This window comes from Nilaparvata lugens, chromosome 1 (genome assembly GCF_014356525.2).
Source record: "Nilaparvata lugens isolate BPH chromosome 1, ASM1435652v1, whole genome shotgun sequence".
Lineage (NCBI taxonomy): Eukaryota > Metazoa > Arthropoda > Insecta > Hemiptera > Delphacidae > Nilaparvata > Nilaparvata lugens.
Window position 1 is genome coordinate 57933126 of NC_052504.1, and position 18847 is coordinate 57951972.

General features: G+C 34.8%; 1 protein-coding gene across 1 annotated transcript in view; it reads right to left on the bottom strand.

Annotated features, from left to right (window-relative positions):
- Positions 1–18847, bottom strand: part of LOC111049444 — a 321875-nt gene that overhangs the window by 20329 nt on the left and 282699 nt on the right. Inside the window, exons 6-14 of the mRNA XM_039433074.1 lie at positions 16550–16782; positions 9580–9798; positions 7653–7805; positions 6565–6725; positions 5789–5804; positions 5122–5313; positions 4021–4181; positions 2281–2444; positions 1295–1396 (exon numbers count right to left, since the gene is read on the bottom strand). Of these exons, the coding sequence (XP_039289008.1) occupies positions 1295–1396; positions 2281–2444; positions 4021–4181; positions 5122–5313; positions 5789–5804; positions 6565–6725; positions 7653–7805; positions 9580–9798; positions 16550–16782 (1401 nt within the window). The remainder of the gene's footprint in view (positions 1–1294; positions 1397–2280; positions 2445–4020; positions 4182–5121; positions 5314–5788; positions 5805–6564; positions 6726–7652; positions 7806–9579; positions 9799–16549; positions 16783–18847) is intronic.

An 18847-nucleotide genomic window follows, 5' to 3' on the forward strand; every position in this document is an offset into this window, starting at 1 on the left:
TGTGAATAAATTGAATAGTGAAGAGAAACTTTTAGAATGGATCTGAATTAGAATTTGAATAATGAAAATATGTAATAATGAAGATTGATTGAAAATCATTTAGGTCACACCACTAGTCAAAAATATCGGTGGAAAAGTCCTGTCGATTTCAAAGTGCGACTCAAAACCAGTAAAACAGTTATTTAAATTACATTTTACCAAATTCCAAAATATTGACTTTCAAAATGTTATTAATGTTTAATCATTAAGATTCAAATTAAGTTAAATAAATAGGTCCTATAAACATCTTGGTAGCAGTAGAAAATATAAATTATGATATAGCAAAACTGAATATTAATCTAATAGCACTTGAATATTGGTCTATTCAAATTATTTGAATAATATGTTATTTATTCATGTAATTATAGTAATTTAACAATTGATTACATTCAGAAACATGAATAACAACTTTACCCAATGATTCTACTGAAATAACATAAATTTTGACACATTTAAATACATCAAAACATATATTAAAATCTATGAAGTGGAAATATTCGTCTTGAAACATTTATTAGATCAAACCTCATCATAGGATGCTACAAGTAAAACTATTTTCAACAAATACATGTCACATGACTAGAAATGATAAACTGTGTGCAAGTTGAATGATGTATATGCTAAACATATATTTTATTAATATCCATTCCTGTATTATTATGAAAATAATTATGATATTAGAAAAGAAATCAAACACATTTAACATAACTGAACCATACAGAAGAACTAAGAACTGAATCATACACATTCTCAATACTAGTAGAATTGATCGATGAAAATTGAACGAAATACTACTAAAAATTGTGATTGAGCACATTCGAATTATGATAACATAGACATGAAGTGGCTTTAGATTCGAAGATATGGAAAAATATTTCGAAAGTTTGACCTACAAAATGAAAACATTGCCACTTTTCAATGAATCAATGGCAATATGTATCTCATTCTTCAACATCATTCAACCAAACATTTCATTATTTGACAAGAAATTTGAACTAAATAGACTACTACTATGAAAAAGTTGGGTTCATTCAGTTTGTATAATTGTATTGCATGTTGCATGGAGGGTGAACTGAACATCTTACGAACAGGAATAAGAAAATGCGCATGCCAACAATTAGAAATTTTGGTAACATTGAAATTTCCACCAAATAATTTCAGTAACTCACTACCGTACATAAATGAATTCAAATGGGAATCCAAAACCTAATCATTCCATGCAAACATAGAAAATTCAAGTTATTTCAATCTTAACCTGGTTTTTGAAAGTGCAGATTTATTGATCCGGTCAAATTGAGGGTATCTGGACGTTGTAATTTCTCACCAACCAATGACAATCTATCTCCTTTTATTAATCCTGGTAGACAATGCAAAATAATCTACAATCTATAGAATTATCAACATTTAATTGTTTTACACAAAACTTATGGAATTGTTTTAAAAATATTGCCATTCATTTCAAGATTGTTTCTTACCAATAAGAAGAAATATTTTGGTGAATGCCTGAATGAAATTTTCAATTCAAAGGCAACTTCTAGTTCTAAATGAAAGTTATTATTTGATATTGAACAGTTTAAGTCTTTTTTGTATCTGATATGCTTATTTCTTGTTACAAGGTTTTTCTAAGTATATTATTTTTTATAGATTCAACACTGTCCACATTCTAGCATAGAATAAGAATACACGAATAAGAAGTTTGTCAGCGAGGACGGAATTTTGAACCGTTCCTAGTGGTTACTGTAAAGACTCCGTGGGACTACTCGAAATAGCACTTGAAAAAAATGTGTTTAGACTAGCGGTAATACTCTAGCGCCATATAGCTTGAAATAACAGAACTACGTCGATGACTGGTTTGAACTAATAGTTAAAACTGGCACGACGTGTCCTATTCAACGAGGAATCTATTGAAGTATCATTTCTCTTACTCTTTGGATGAGACAAAGTTTTAGAATTGTTTCATGAAGAAATAGTAATAATTTGTCCTTTTTCAACAAGTTTTAGTTCATCCAAGTTAAAGTTTCATTTATATGAATCTCAAGTTTGCAAATAAAACTATTTATCTTCTCTCATCATTAAATAAAAACAATTATCTTTTATTGTCGTTGACAGAGTCATAAAAACAGAATATAATTCTTAGTCAAACTTGCACAAGTCTTGCGCTTATCGTAATATTTTTCTAGGACTTTGTTCATTTTGTTCATTTCCGTTGAAAATATAGAGTTAGAGAGAGGTACTACTGACCATTGGCTAGACACGAGTCGGGCGAGGGCGTTTTGATGAGTCTGCGTTTTCGGGGCGAGGCGGTGCGTCCCAGTGTGGCCTCTCCCGAACTGATGGAGTCCCCTGGCGACTGAGACTGCCACTTCTTCACAGCCAGGTCGCTCAGCATGTCCTGCGCCTCTTTCCTGTCAAACCAATCAAACCAGATATAAAATTATAAAAATACAAGCTGAAAATGATCTGCTCCAAATTATTATATGTCTGAACGGCTTTCTCGTTTCACACCCACTTTTTGAAACAAAATGGTTTCTAGCGGGTCGGAAATATCACGTTCTCTACTTGAATTTACTCGACATTAATGAGCTAATCACATCTTCATAGAATAAAGAGAACTGTAAGATTGATTGAGAATTAAGAAAAAACAAACAGTAGAAAGTATACATTCTGAACATTTTTTTTTCAATCAATCAATTTTACAATTTTATTCACAACACAAGAAATACATTGAGAAGAACATTATACAATTATAGAACAATAATAATTGTAATACTTACAATAAATATAACGCATTAAAAATATATGAGTTGCCAATAGCTAAGGAGCTAAATAATGCACCAGCAAGACGGCTACAATCTAGGAGGTATCTGAGATTAGATGATCAGAATGGTCAGGATATTGGAACAATTTGGAAGGCAAGGTGGTCCACCTCATCAGTAAAGAATAAACACCTAATTGAGGATCCAAATGGAGAGGTGCCAGGGACACTGCTTGGCCGCCGGCAGTGGTACTGTTTGAACAGGGTCCGGACATCTACTGGAAGATGCGCCCAGTCTCTTGCCTTATGGGGCTTTACACCTGACCCATACTGTGAATGTGGCGAGATACAGACAATGGAGCACTTGGTTTCTGTTCCCATGTGAGGGAGGATTGCAGGAGGTGCATGCGGCAAGTGATATGGGGCTTAAATGGATCGAAGGAGTACTACAGAGAATTGACATTTGAGGCAGACCCATAGAGGCCATTCCAAAATATGCAGTAATACTGAAATATTATAGCATACTTCAATGTACATCTTTGATGTAATTTCTGTTTTGTATTTTTTTTTTTTTAATTATGACAAGTCACTTCTGACGCTTCCACATGCTGGCACATAGAGCATAAACTTATATTAATATATATATATATATATATATATATATATATATATATATATATATATATATATATATATATATATATATATATTAAAAAATACGACAAAATTGCTAAAATTATGTGGTGAAATGATGGTGTGATTTTATAGATGAATTTGATACATCTTATGAACTTATTGGTACACCTTATGAGCTTGAACATCACATGATTCTAAGTTAAATTAAATTCGAAAGAGAAACATTTCAAACCTAAACTGGTTTCGACAATAACGGTAGCCTATATCGGTATTAAAATTCTACATGCCGATCCGATTCGGAATGGAGAGACACAAATTTATACAATCCTTACAACCCTGATGCCTTTTCAACAATGAAATTATTATTATCTTGTTTCTCTGTATCGTGAAATATTATCATAACATTATCATCATCATCACCATTATTATTATTATTCTTTATGATAAAAATTATTATTAACTTCTTTTCCTGTATCAGGAATGGGATTTCACAAAAGATCTGTAGTTGAATTGGAAAGTGGCATTTTGAGAGAATGTGAGGGCGGTGATATTTAGTGTTTTGTGAGTTGTGTGTGAGTGAGATAGCATACCTGAGGATGGGTTTATTGGTGGCGCGTGGGACAGGGGAGAGCGCCGAGACGGGCGTCTGCACGCGGTCGCGGTACAGTCGCAGTCGCACCTCCTCGCCGCACTGACGCAGAAACAGTACCGCCTCCTCGTGCGTCATCTGCGACATGTCCACTTCGTTGACCTGCAACGCAAAGCAAAGCAATGCAACGTAATGCAATACAATGCATTGCAATGCAACACTATTTCTCTGCATTCCGATTCGAAACATGATAGGCACATGCATATTGTGCATCGATACATGATAGTGAAAGATTGAATCGAGTAACCATTTTACTTTTTTAATTGTCTATTATACAGAGTGTTCTACGAAAGGTGTAACAGTTTGAGACCATAGATTCTACAAGAAATTTGCAACAAAAAATGTTCTGTAACATTTTCTTGTATCGAGCTTAGTTTTCGAGATGTATACATTTTTCAATATTTTTGAAAAAACGTCGATAACTATAAAACAATCAGTTAAAATAAAAATCTAAGGATCTGGTTGGAGAGAGGAAGGAAATTTCAATTGGGTTCGTATAATTTGTTTCTTTGTATGACATTTATGAACATTTTATGAGCGCTGAAAGTAGGAAAAAGTACATTCGTCGAGTTCAAAACCAAATTTCAAACAGTTTGAACGCTCATAAAAAGTACAAAAACGTCAAACAAAAGAAAGAACAAATTATATTTTGACTGACAGTTTTCTAGTTATCGATGTCTTTCAAAATATTGAAAAATCTTTATATCTCGAAAACTAAGGTCGATATAAACAAATTTCACTAAACATTTTTTTTTACAAATTTCAAGTGGAATTTGTCTTCGGCTGTTGTACCTTTCCTGGGGCACTCTGTATCTACATTTCGGTATTAAAAATGTATCATCGTTTCTTATCTTAATTTAGAAACTGAAAAGTTTTATGAGAAATGGGTGAACACCACATCGTGGACTATTAACACAAACCTCTTGGACTTGTGTCACAGGACTATTGTAGGTATTGGTTTCATGAGAAAAGATCGGACTCTTGACACAAACGTCTTGGACTTGTTTTATATTGTATTGATTTGATGAAGATGGCAACTCACAGCAACAATCTTGTCGCCGGGCCGGATGCGGCCATCGGACAGGGCTGGCTCCCGCACCAGCGCGCGCACATAGTGACCCAACACACTCTCGTCCTCCTTGCGAAGGGTGAAGCCCAGACTGCCGTTCACCTTCGTCATCACCACGTCGAATTCCTGCAACGCAACGCCACGCATCAAATCAACAATAAACCCCTAATTTGAAATTGCCAGAAACAAACAGAGCAATGACAATTTGATTGAAACTTCTCAAGACTCCCGTTAACTGTATTGTTGTAATATTGAATATGCACATCAAATAAGTTTATCTACAACAAAATTACCTTTACAACAACACAGCCCATTAACTTTAGTTATCGCCACATCAAATTGAAAACAAAATAGGAGACTAATTTAGGTCTAAGATCATCAATTACAATAAAGAATAAAAATTGAATACGTCAAACTCTAGCTTGGAAACCTTGCCTTTTAATCGATTATCTGTTCACTTTCTGTATACTTTAATCATACCGTTTTGTTTAGAATTAAATTTTCTACAAGTTTTGTTCTGAAATTTGATCAGTTTATTGGTAAAATAACAAATCGATTGCTGGCCAAATGTAAAAATTGTGTTTTTTTACTCAATGTTTTTGCATTTTACACTGGATTACTCAAAAACTACTCATCTTACAGTTCTGGGACCTGTTCTAATCAATTTTTCAGGTAAAAAACCATAAGAAACAATGGCATTTGCCCCTAAATTTAACTTCCCAGAATTTCAGAGAGTCTTCATTTACTCAGCGGAACTGAAATCTAGGCGAAATCTTTAACCCTGTATAACTCGCTAACGAAACATTTCCGGACCTATGTTTATATAAGTTTTTTTCATTATTTTTACATATTGAATGAGCTCTCAAAGTTACCGCATATCCTCGTGAATCACCCTGTATATATTAAAAAATACGACAAAATTGCTAAAATTATGTGGTGAAATGATGAATTTTATAGATGAATTTGATACATCTTATGAACTTATTGGTACACCTTATGAGCTTGAACATCACATGATTCTAAGTTAAATTAAATTCGAAAGAGAAACATTTCAAACCTAAACTGGTTTCGACAATAACGGTAGCCTATATCGGTATTAAAATTCTACATGCCGATCCGATTCGGAATGGAGAGACACAAATTTATACAATCCTTACAACCCTGATGCCTTTTCAACAATGAAAATATTATTATCTTGTTTCTCTGTATCGTGAAATATTATCATAACATTATCATCATCATCACCATTATTATTATTATTCTTTATCATAAAAATTATTATTAACTTCTTTTCCTGTATCAGGAATGGGATTTCACAAAAAGATCTGTAGTTGAATTGGAAAGTGGCATTTTGAGAGAATGTGAGGGCGGTGATATTTAGTGTTTTGTGAGTTGTGTGTGAGTGAGATAGCATACCTGAGGATGGGTTTATTGGTGGCGCGTGGGACAGGGGAGAGCGCCGAGACGGGCGTCTGCACGCGGTCGCGGTACAGTCGCAGTCGCACCTCCTCGCCGCACTGACGCAGAAACAGTACCGCCTCCTCGTGCGTCATCTGCGACATGTCCACTTCGTTGACCTGCAACGCAAAGCAAAGCAATGCAACGTAATGCAATACAATGCAACACTATTTCTCTGCATTCCGATTCGAAACATGATAGGCACATGCATATTGTGCATCGATACATGATAGTGAAAGATTGAATCGAGTAACCATTTTACTTTTTTAATTGTCTACGAAAGTGTTCTACGAAAGGTGTAACAGTTTGAGACCATAGATTCTACAAGAAATTTGCAACAAAAAATGTTCTGTAACATTTTCTTGTATCGAGCTTAGTTTTCGAGATGTATACATTTTTCAATATTTTTGAAAAAACGTCGATAACTATAAAACAATCAGTTAAAATAAAAATCTAAGGATCTGGTTGGAGAGAGGAAGGAAATTTCAATTGGGTTCGTATAATTTGTTTCTTTGTATGACATTTATGAACATTTTATGAGCGCTGAAAGTAGGAAAAAGTACATTCGTCGAGTTCAAAACCAAATTTCAAACAGTTTGAACGCTCATAAAAAGTACAAAAACGTCAAACAAAAGAAAGAACAAATTATATTTTGACTGACAGTTTTCTAGTTATCGATGTCTTTCAAAAATATTGAAAAATCTTTATATCTCGAAAACTAAGGTCGATATAAACAAATTTCACTAAACATTTTTTTTTACAAATTTCAAGTGGAATTTGTCTTCGGCTGTTGTACCTTTCCTGGGGCACTCTGTATCTACATTTCGGTATTAAAAATGTATCATCGTTTCTTATCTTAATTTAGAAACTGAAAAGTTTTATGAGAAATGGGTGAACACCACATCGTGGACTATTAACACAAACCTCTTGGACTTGTGTCACAGGACTATTGTAGGTATTGGTTTCATGAGAAAAGATCGGACTCTTGACACAAACGTCTTGGACTTGTTTTATATTGTATTGATTTGATGAAGATGGCAACTCACAGCAACAATCTTGTCGCCGGGCCGGATGCGGCCATCGGACAGGGCTGGCTCCCGCACCAGCGCGCGCACATAGTGACCCAACACACTCTCGTCCTCCTTGCGAAGGGTGAAGCCCAGACTGCCGTTCACCTTCGTCATCACCACGTCGAATTCCTGCAACGCAACGCCACGCATCAAATCAACAATAAACCCCTAATTTGAAATTGCCAGAAACAAACAGAGCAATGACAATTTGATTGAAACTTCTCAAGACTCCCGTTAACTGTATTGTTGTAATATTGAATATGCACATCAAATAAGTTTATCTACAACAAAATTACCTTTACAACAACACAGCCCATTAACTTTAGTTATCGCCACATCAAATTGAAAACAAAATAGGAGACTAATTTAGGTCTAAGATCATCAATTACAATAAAGAATAAAAATTGAATACGTCAAACTCTAGCTTGGAAACCTTGCAAGTCCATTTAATCTCCATTAAAAAAGAAGCTCTTTTTGTGAGATGAGATTCTAAGAATATACCAGAAATGTTATTTTTCTACAACTGCGCATAAAATAGCTATTTATGTATTAACAGCGTAATGCGCGGCTTTATCGCTCGCGAAAAACAATTTTGCAAGAGCGATAAAGAAGCATTATGCGCGAATTACATACAAAATTTTTCAACTGCACAAACCTGTTAAATCACTTATATCTGGCGGAGTTTTTAATAATTCGTCTTCACTGATATCCATCATGGCTGTAGAATCGGTACAATTACCGACTTTTTAGGTTAAGATCTGACCGAGAGTGGTTTGTCTTTTGGCGAGCTGTTTATCATCAGCTGATTAGCGAGCGTAAAGAAACTCTTCTGCGCATGCGCGAATGATTTGCGAGTGAAAAGAAAATCTACTGCGCATGCGCAGATGGTTGGCGAGCGAAAAAGTAGATTTTCCTCTGAAATAAGCTGTTTTACGAGGAGAATTGAGTATGTAAATTCTTTCTTTACGCGCAGTTGTAGAAAAAAAGATGTTACATACTTAATTCTTCTTGTAAAACTGCTTATTTCTGAGGAGAATCTACTTTTTTGCTCGCTAACCATCTGCAAATGCACAGTAGATTTTCTTTACGCTCGCTAATCATTCGCGCATGCGCAGAAGAGTTTCTTTACGCTTGCTAATCAGCTGATGATAAGCAGCTCGCCAAAAGTAGGCCAGATCTGCAGCCAAGATGGATTTCAGTGAAGACGAATTATTATTAATTCCGCCAGATAAAAGTAATTTAACAGGTTTTTGGAGTTGTAGAAAAATTTTGTATGTAATTCGCGCGTAATGCTTCTTTAACGCTCTTGCAAAATTATCACACTCCGCTTCGCGTCGCATGATAACTTTTTCGCGCGAGCAATAAAGTCGCGCATTAAGCTCATAATACATAAATAGCTATTTCTGTATTGCCTACCGAAAAAATAATAATGGTCAAGTTGTTCACTTTCCCTGGTAAATAATTAATGGTACCTAACTGGTAATTGCTTTTACTAAATGGAAAACTGTGATGTAAAAGATAAGACTGGTGCTTGATTTGAACTTTTCTATCGACTAAATTATATAATAGAAGTTTTGGGTATTTCCTGTTTTCCTTTACAATGAATTTTGTGATTAATGATGTATTTGTTGAATACTGTATTTTTGAAAATAATTAATATAAATCATCCTTATTCATTACAAAGAAAATTAAAATTTAGATAGGAATATCAACTATTACTATAACAGTCAGCAGAATGTTAAAAGGGGATAAGCACAATTTAATAGGATGATATGTTTCTATTATATTTATCCCACAGACCGTACAATATTCAATATAAAAATTTCTTGATCGTTTCTCACTTACTAATAGAGTTCTTTGTACTTACAAATAGAGTTTCTACTATCAGTAATTCTACTCACACCAAACGAAGAATCCTCAGCGTGAGAGTGCGGTGGCTGTTTGAGCGTGAGACTGAGATGACTAGGATCACGCCGTGGGGGTGGCAAGGGGCAGAAGGAGGGTGGAGGGGGTCCCCACCCCCCAGGTGCCCCCCCACCAGCTGTTGCAGGGCCTCGGACGGCGGCCGACAGACGGTCAGCTCTACGTCACTGGGAGTCGTGCGCAGGATTTCTAGAGCTTCCTGAAAATTAAATCACAAATGAATTATTATTTCATTATTTATCCACTCATTCATTTATTCATAAATTTATTTATCTATAAATTTATCGAATAAACTCCCTCATTTATCAATTAACCAATTTATAAATTGAAGAATTTCGTTGAATTGAAAAATTAAATACCACAATAGAATATTTTTGAACTTTTTAAATGTAACAAAATTTGAGAAAACAATTATGGCAACAACATAAATTCAACTGTAATACAGATGTTCCCACCGCCATGAACAAAAGCTAGAAATTGATAGTCAGACAAACAGTAGCCTGTACGAAGTGAAACAACATAGAAGGTTGTTTCTAGAGCATCATTTCTAACATTGGAAAAACAATTCATGTCATAACAGCTTAAGTCAAGTATATTATACACATTACAAATCAGTAATGTTTTCCAAAAGTGCTTTAGTCATGCCTTGTTCTTTTCCAAACAGGCTTAAGTCAGCTGCCAAGCGTTTTGCGCATGCGCGATTCCAGCAGTCAGCACCCAAAGACCTTAAAGAGATATAGACCCACAATGCCTATGACTTCCCAATGATAGCTCTTACTTGAAATTGAAGGCCGCCATTGTGGTATTTTAGCACGAGATATCTATACAGGGTGATTCAAAATTATGGTAAAATAATTCAAAACGTGATAGTAGAGGTAAAAATAAGAAAAAAAGTTCATATAAACATATATCCATAAACGCTTCATTAGCGGCGAGCTATACAGGGTGGAAGATTTCGCCCGGAATTCAGTGCCTCTGGTGAAATACACCGATGCTGAATTGTTTGGCGACTAGTTTTTGAGAAACTTATGCTGGATTCATATGGAAAAATATCTGAAAAATTGAATAAAACTAGTCTGGAAGCTGTAGTATGAGTAGTTTTTGAGAAAAAAGTTGAATTATGCAAAACATCTAAGTAGAAAAACGCAGACTTCTACGTTTGATGCCCAATAACTTTCTTTAATGACCAGTAAACAAATATTTTTTTGCAATAAAAATCGTAGAGAATTTAATTCTGAAAAGAATGATGTAAGCTGTGTAAACAAAATTTGATTAAAATTTGAATAAAATGTATTCTTATGTAGTACATTAGACCACAAAAATTTGCTGTTTTATGAGGAGAGAACTAATAACTCATAGTTTGTAGCTGATTGCAAATAAAACTTGGATTTTAATAACAGCTGTTCCAAAACAGCTGATTTATAATGTTTTAAATAAGAAAATATTTAAAAGAAATTATCAGCTGAAAATTATTTTCAGAAATATTTTAGCTCACTGTTGAACAAAAAAATAACAAACTGTAAGTTAGGCCTACTGTAACCGCTCTTTGTTTTTTTTTTTTAATTTATTAACCAGTTATTTGTAACCATTCCACTTTGCTTTTGTGTTAAGTGTTAACTTTTTTAAAAATGGCAGGTAATCTTAGACATTATTCATACTCCGAATTAACTGACATGCATTTAATGTATGGAATGGGACACTACTGTAATAGTACTGAAGTAAGACGTTTGTATCAAGAGAACTTTCCTAACCGAGTATGTCCAAGTTCAAGGTTTTTGCCACTATTCATCAAAGTCTGTCTGAAACAGATTCTTTGATATCCAAAGAGCACATTTATGCAGGCAGACACCGATCTACTATGACTGTTGAGTTAGAAGAACAATTTCTTGATGAAATTTATGAACATCCAGAGAAGAGCACAAGAGAATTGTCAGTGCAGTTTAATGTCAATCAATCTTTCATTTGGAGGATACTAAAATAGCAACAATTACATCCATACCACCTCCAGAAAGTTCATACTCTATTTCCACGAGACTGTATTCCCCGTGCTGGTATTTGCCGATGCTGGGTTTTAGTAAAACTTGTTTACCCAAACTTTTTAACAACCGTTTTATTTACCCACGAGGCACACTTTACAAGAACAGCTATCGTCAACGTCCACAACCAACATATTGGGCAGCTGAGAATCCTCATGCCATCAATCCTAATCTTCCACAACATCAGTTTTCAGTAAACATTTGGGCAGGAATCATAGGAGATCATCTACTTCTGTTCGAGCTTCCTCCCAGGCTTAATGGCATGATCTACTAGTCTTTTGGTATAAGTTTGATGTCATTTAGATATGCTACTTTCATATAAAAAAAAAACTTTTCATAAAAAACCGAATATTTTATTTGCAATCAGCTACAACTTATGAGTTATTAGTTCTCTCCTCATAAAACACCAAATTTTTGTGGTGTAATGTACTACATAAGAATACATTTTATCCAACTTTTATTTGAATTTAGTTTACACAGCTTACATCATTCTTTTCAGAATTAAATTCTCTACGATTTTTATTGCAAAAAATTATTTGTTTACTGGTCATTAAAGAAAGTTATTGGGCATCAAACGTAGAAGTCTGCGTTTTCTACTTAGATGTTTTGCATAATTCAACTTTTTTCTCAAAAACTACTCATACTACAGCTTCCAGACTAGTTTTACTCAATTTTTCAGATATTTTTCCATATGAATCCAGCATAAGTTTCTCAAAAACTAGTCGCCAAACAATTCAGCATCGGTGTATTTCACCAGAGGCACTGAATTCCGGGCGAAATCTTCCACCCTGTATAGCTCGCTAATGAAGCGTTTATGGATATATGTTTATATGAACTTTTTTTCTTATTTTTACCTCTACTATCACGTATGAAATTATTTTACCATAATTATGAATCACCCTGTATATATAAAAGCGAAATGGGACTCACTCACTGACTGACTGACTCACTCACTCGCAGAACTAAAAATCTACCGGACCAAAAACGTTCAAATTTGGTAGGTATGTTCAGTTGGCCCTTTAGAGGCGCACTAAGAAATCTTTTGGCGATATTTTAACTCTAAGGGTGGTTTTTAAGGGTTTAAAGTTCGTCTTTTAGCATGTATATACTTCTTATTCCAATATCTTAAAATTATATTTGAAATGTCCATACCATATGTTAATATAGAAAATTATAATCTAGAGAGAGTACCTCTTCGAAACAGTTGTTCTGGTAACTAAATTGAAAATTTTGTCAGGTTGGCATTAAGTTGAGTTGACTTTGTTAGGTTGGCACCAAGTTGAAGATTGAAATGCATTTATCCAGGACCTCCGAAATACCAATTTATCCAGTACCTCCTAAATACCTAACTGAGTTTGTGGAGTTTGTAATGAACGGAATTGAGGACAAGAAGAGCAATGTTGCCAGAATGTACGATTATTCATGTGCTTTTGATAAGGTCTCGCATGAAATACTATTAACAAAACTTTCTGCCTACAATATTGATCATAAAGTATTGAAGTTTTTCAAAACATATCTAGAGGGGAGGTTCTAGTCAGTTTACCATTGTGGTCTGAGTTCTGATTTCTTATCAGTAGAACGAGGGGTACCTCAGGGATTCAGGGATCTATACTGAGACCAATACTGTTCTTAATTTATATTAATGACTTACCTACTCACTTGGAAGGCAATGGAAGAAGAATATTTTTATATGCAGATGACCTGGCAGTTATTATTAGCGATGGATATCAGACAGATGCAAAGTCCAATTTAGAACAATGTAATATTTCGATTGACAATTGGAGTAAGGCAAATGAGTTAGCTATTAATGATGAAAAACCACTACTATAAGTATTAGTCTAGCCAACAGCCCAAACATTGAATCTACCCAGTTCCTCGAAGTTTTTTTGAAATCTAATCTTAAATGGAATACCCATATAGGAAATATTTATAATAGAGTACTAAGAGGGCTTTTTATGTTGAGAAGGTTGGCTGGAAGTCTGACAATAGAGGTCTTGAAAACAGTTTACTTTGCGATTATACACAGTCACCTAGCCTATGGTATCATTTTGTGGGGAAATAGTCCTTTGGCTGGTAAACTTTTCCTGCTACAGAAGAGAGCCATTAGAATATTAAACAATGAAGAGCCACGTAGTCATTGTAGACCATTGTTTATTGAGAATAAAATTCTGACTCTTCCTTCTATGTATGTCCTGGAATGTCTGTGTTATGTCAAAAAGAACCTGAATAAATTTAGCCTCAACTCTGATAGGCATACATACAATACAAGAGGGGCAAGTAATATAGGTGTCGAATGGTGCTCTTCCAGCGCATCATTGAGAAGTTTCAGGGCCCAATCTCTCAGATTTTATAATGCCCTTCCGTCATTGGTAAGAGACCTAGATGCCACCCAATATAAAGATAGAGTTAGGAAAGGCCTAATAAGAGGTGGACTTTACAAGGTACCTGAATTTTATAAAGTTTCACAATCTATGTAAATCTGTTACTATTGTGTATGATCTAGGCTGTGTAAACTTGTTTAAGAAGTAAATTTTCGATGTAATTGTGTTTTAGCTGTGTAGACTTTTGTAGTGTTGATTGTATACTTGTGACAATGACCAATGTTTATTGTAAATCAAATGGTAATAAATATAATATATTATTATTATTATTTAGGAGGTCCTGATTTTTCGCGGAAAAATTGATTGGGTACTGCTACTTCAATCAGAGCTATTCCTGGGAATATTATATTACTAGCCGTCAGGCTCGCTTCGCTCGCCTTATCCGTTTAGCCAGACGTTTAGTCTGGACCGCCGACTGGATCGTCCTAACATAATGATCCTATCATTATGATGAAAATATGACATAACATTTCAAATTTGGTAGGTGTGTTCAGTTGGCCCTTTAGAGGCGCAATAAGAACGGATTTGGAAAAATTTCTAAAGATACGCCCAAAATCTGCGTTTTTTAGCGTTTTCTCAGCTTTATCGAGAACAAATAAACAGAAAATCTTCAAATTCACTACAGAAGCTCAGCTGGGGTGCAATAATGTTGTGTTAGAAGGAATTTGAAATAACGCCAAAGATACGCCCAAAATTAGCGTTTTTTCAGCTTTTCTGCGTTTCCTCACCTTATTCAATAATTGATGGAAATATATTTAAAAAAATTCAGTACAAAGGTTTAGCTGAGGTGGAAGAATTTTGTTCGCCAAAGATACGCCGATATAGTAACAGGTGTTTTTCGAGATCAAATTGACATAATACGTTCAAATTCAGTACAGAGGTTCCGCTGAGGTCTACATGCAGGCGAGCGAAGCGAGCCCGCTGATCTCATTTTTGGACAATCCAGTCGGGGGTCCAGAATTCGGTACAGAGGTTCCGCTGAGGTCTACATGCAGGCGAGCGAAGCGAGCCCGCTGATCTCATTTTTGGACGATCCAGTCGGGTGTCCAGGGGGCGGAGCCCCCTGGCTAGACGAATATGGCGAGCGAAGCGAGCCTGACGGCTAGTCATATATATAATATTTGTAATATTATAGATCACAAAGGCATTGGTGGCATTGGTATGTAATAATCTTATGGGCTGCTCCCTCAATGGCGGATTTCAATTCCAAGTACGACACTAGCGCTGCATGTGAGTCTATGCATCTTTAAGGTCTTTGTCAGCACCTATCTGCTGTGATTTTGAGTTTATGCAGACTGATAAACTTTGATTAGTGAATCGTGTCAGTGAAATGAAGAAGAATGTGATTAATTTTGATAAATAAAAATTAATATAGAAACATAATTTAGAAACATATTAATATTTCATGTACTTAGATAGTTATTAAAACCTTTGTTGACATCTTAAAGACAAGCTCTGATTATCAATACTCTTATAAATAATAATAGTTTGAAGTTGTCTCCCATATGAATTTTCCAGAAGTGCTTAAGTCACTGACTTAAGGTCGTTTTGGGAAAAAACCAAATGTTTAACATTTAAAAAAAAATATTTTGTGATTGAATCTCACTTTTAATTGTCTTGAAAGAATGATTTGAAACTGCAAATTACATGAATGTTTCTATTCCAAAGTAGCATTCAATTATATTATCAAAAATAGAAAAAATTAGTTCCTGAGAAATTTATTTTTTTGACTTAATACCTTTTGGAATCCACCTCTTCTTCATTGCAGTCATGCAACTCCAACTCCTCAATGGTACAGAGAAAGATTTTTATCAGTCACTCTTATACCTGATGATTTTTTTTAATTCTATAATTTCTAAAGTTTTGACTGGGCCTATTCTCAGTCATAGTTATACTGTATAATTGTAATAATTGTATTAAAAAATGGATAAAAGATGAAGTTTTAAAAAATGATATAAACATTAATTTTAAAAAGACCAAATTGAACCAATTGACAAATGAATTTGGAGGGAATGTTTTAAACACAATTTATGACTTTGCAGCTGTGTTGGGACCAGTTAGGAGGTGAACATATTATCAAAAGTCCCCATGCCTACTACCCCTTGTGCTAAAGGGATCAGGGTGGTTAAAAAGTTGCATTTTTCAATTTTTTGCTTATACTACATGCTTATATTTCGGGAACAATGCGTTCCGACTAACCATTCGAAAATAAAGCTTGATAGGTGAGTTTTCTAAAAATTTTGTTCAGTGAAGTTTTGTGATTTTCAACAGTTTTCGAGATGCTTATCGTAGGTTTGTAGATCATTAAATTGTCTTTTATTTACTGTAATGTGTTATTTCATTTTTTTGTATCATTGTAATAACAGCTTCAATGTGGGAGGTGAAATTTTCAACTTTACAACAAGTGTCAACTTAGCGGTTCCACACCTTTAGCGAAGGGGGTACGAGATGCGCACTTTTGCTATGTTTACCTGCAAACTAGTACAAATTGGACTGAATAGTATCATCCGAAAATAGGCTGAAGAGTACTGACATAGTTGGTGAGTCCGGTGAGAGGCACTTTGTTGACGGAGAGCAGGATGTCGCCCTGCCGGAGTCGACCGCACTGCCAGGCCGGCTGGTTGGGGAAGAGACGCTTGATGCGAACAAGGCCGGGGGGCCACCCACCCTCACACCTGCTGGGCCCGCCCCCCTCTTCACGGCCACCAGCCACGCTCAACCCCAGACCTTGGCTGCCCTTCACCAGGCACACTGTGAATGTGTTCTCTGCAACACAAGCATAAACAACGTTGTTCATTCATCTATTCATTTTACAATACACAAATCACACCGTCTAATATTAATTGAGCGATTTCTGTTTATATGTCTGTATGTCACCGGATCTCGAAAACGGCTCTAATGATTTTCACGAAATTTGGAAAAAGAAGGTTTATGATATAAAAATTCGATTACACTAGGTCTAATCCCTGGGATAATTCGCTGATGGACATTAAAAGGATAATTATTCAGCCTTGGAAAAACAGCTGAACATTTTGTCATCTTTCGATAATGGAAGTGAGTGAGCGAATGCGTGTGTGGGAGTGAGACAAAATTATGTCTCAGCTGTTGGACTATTGCATTCGATCCGCTGACCTTACGAGAAATTAATATTAATCGAAATTCATATGAAATTAATCGACATGATCAACATATCAACATTTTCTATGCTTTTGTACTGTAGAGCGAAGCTCGGTACCCGATATTATACTTGATCAGAAATGGACCAACAGTTCCAGCCCCAAACTGTTCCCTTTCTGAATTTTTACAGAAGTATGTTTTGAAAAAGCAGTAGCGTAGCCAGGATTTTGAAATAGGGGGAGGGGCTGACAAACAGCCCACTATAGACTTCACCTAGTGGGATTTGATTAGGGAGTGGGGGTTTAGGCTATCTTGGATTTTTGGGCATCTTTTTCGGGCTCATGGGGGGATTGTAACCTGGAAACCTCCCCTTCACTACACCACTGCGGAAAAGAACATATTATTATGAATAATTGATTATTATTTACATAGTTGTGCATATTATGTGAATTGATCATAAAAATTGTATTGATAAACATAAATAATATCAATAGGCCTATAGCAAAAATAAAAAAAAACATATTACAAGAAAATATGATGAAATAGCATCAATACCCTAGATTTGAAATCGCTCTATGAATATACATTTTCAGCAAAAAATAATATTGGTCTGGAACCCGCAAGCTTTGATTCCATGAAACGTTCGTGCTAGACTACCAATTAGGAATCACTTTGAGAAAGCTTTGTTTGGTTGGGTAAATATCTTTGCGTAAACTTTGAATCACAAATTGAATAGATTTGTTTGAATGATTTGTTTGAAAATATTTATTTTTTTCTATCAATAAAAATTGTTTAATTAATACGAATGAAAATAACCTGCTATAACCATCCTCGGTAAATTCAGAGTCTTAATGAAAAATTGCAAGTCATTAGACCGAGCAATGATCATAATTTTTGAAAGAACAAACTTATTCATAGATGAAATATTATATAAAGATGATTATTATGCAATTATATTCAATTCAAGCAATCTTATAGTTAATAAAAGTTGAAAGTTCTTTTAAAACTCAGTTCATTAGCATCAAGTGATGATGCGTCAATCATATTTCCAAACCCGGATATGTATAAGTAAATTCATTTTTCTATTAATAAGAAATTAATGAGTTATTTACATAGACAATGATCATGATGATGACGATAAACATGAAAAAAGTTCCAACACATTCTCCAGTATAATCAACGGTATTGTAGAACCTGATTTCATTTTTTAAAGTTTAATTTTATTCTATGACTCGTTCAATGACACATCCTCAATTTTGAACGTTTCAAAACTCTACAAAACTGTTGCTCTGCTCTATGCTCTAAGTAAGCATGAAAAATCTGTTAGCATGTGATTTATTCCATGGAAATAGATAAGCATTGTGCTTGTGTCAAGAGCCACGCGCAACTCAGGCCACCAACACCAAGGCAACACGAGGCAAGTCACAGTCAGCCCTCACCCTCAGCCACCACAATTAATCGCCATTGTTGTATTGTATTAGACTCAATGGCCTTTGTTTTCCACTGATCTAGATGGATGATGTCTAATCAATTACTCAACAATCAATCTGCCTTCTTATGCTTATTATTGATTAATAAGGATATTGATTTCAAGTTGGAATGAATCATTCCTTCATGTTATTCATGAAATTGAAAATTGATTAATTGTCAAAAAACTGAATAACTTTCTCAAGAATCAATACAATATTTCTAGAATAAAATGTCTTCTTTTATA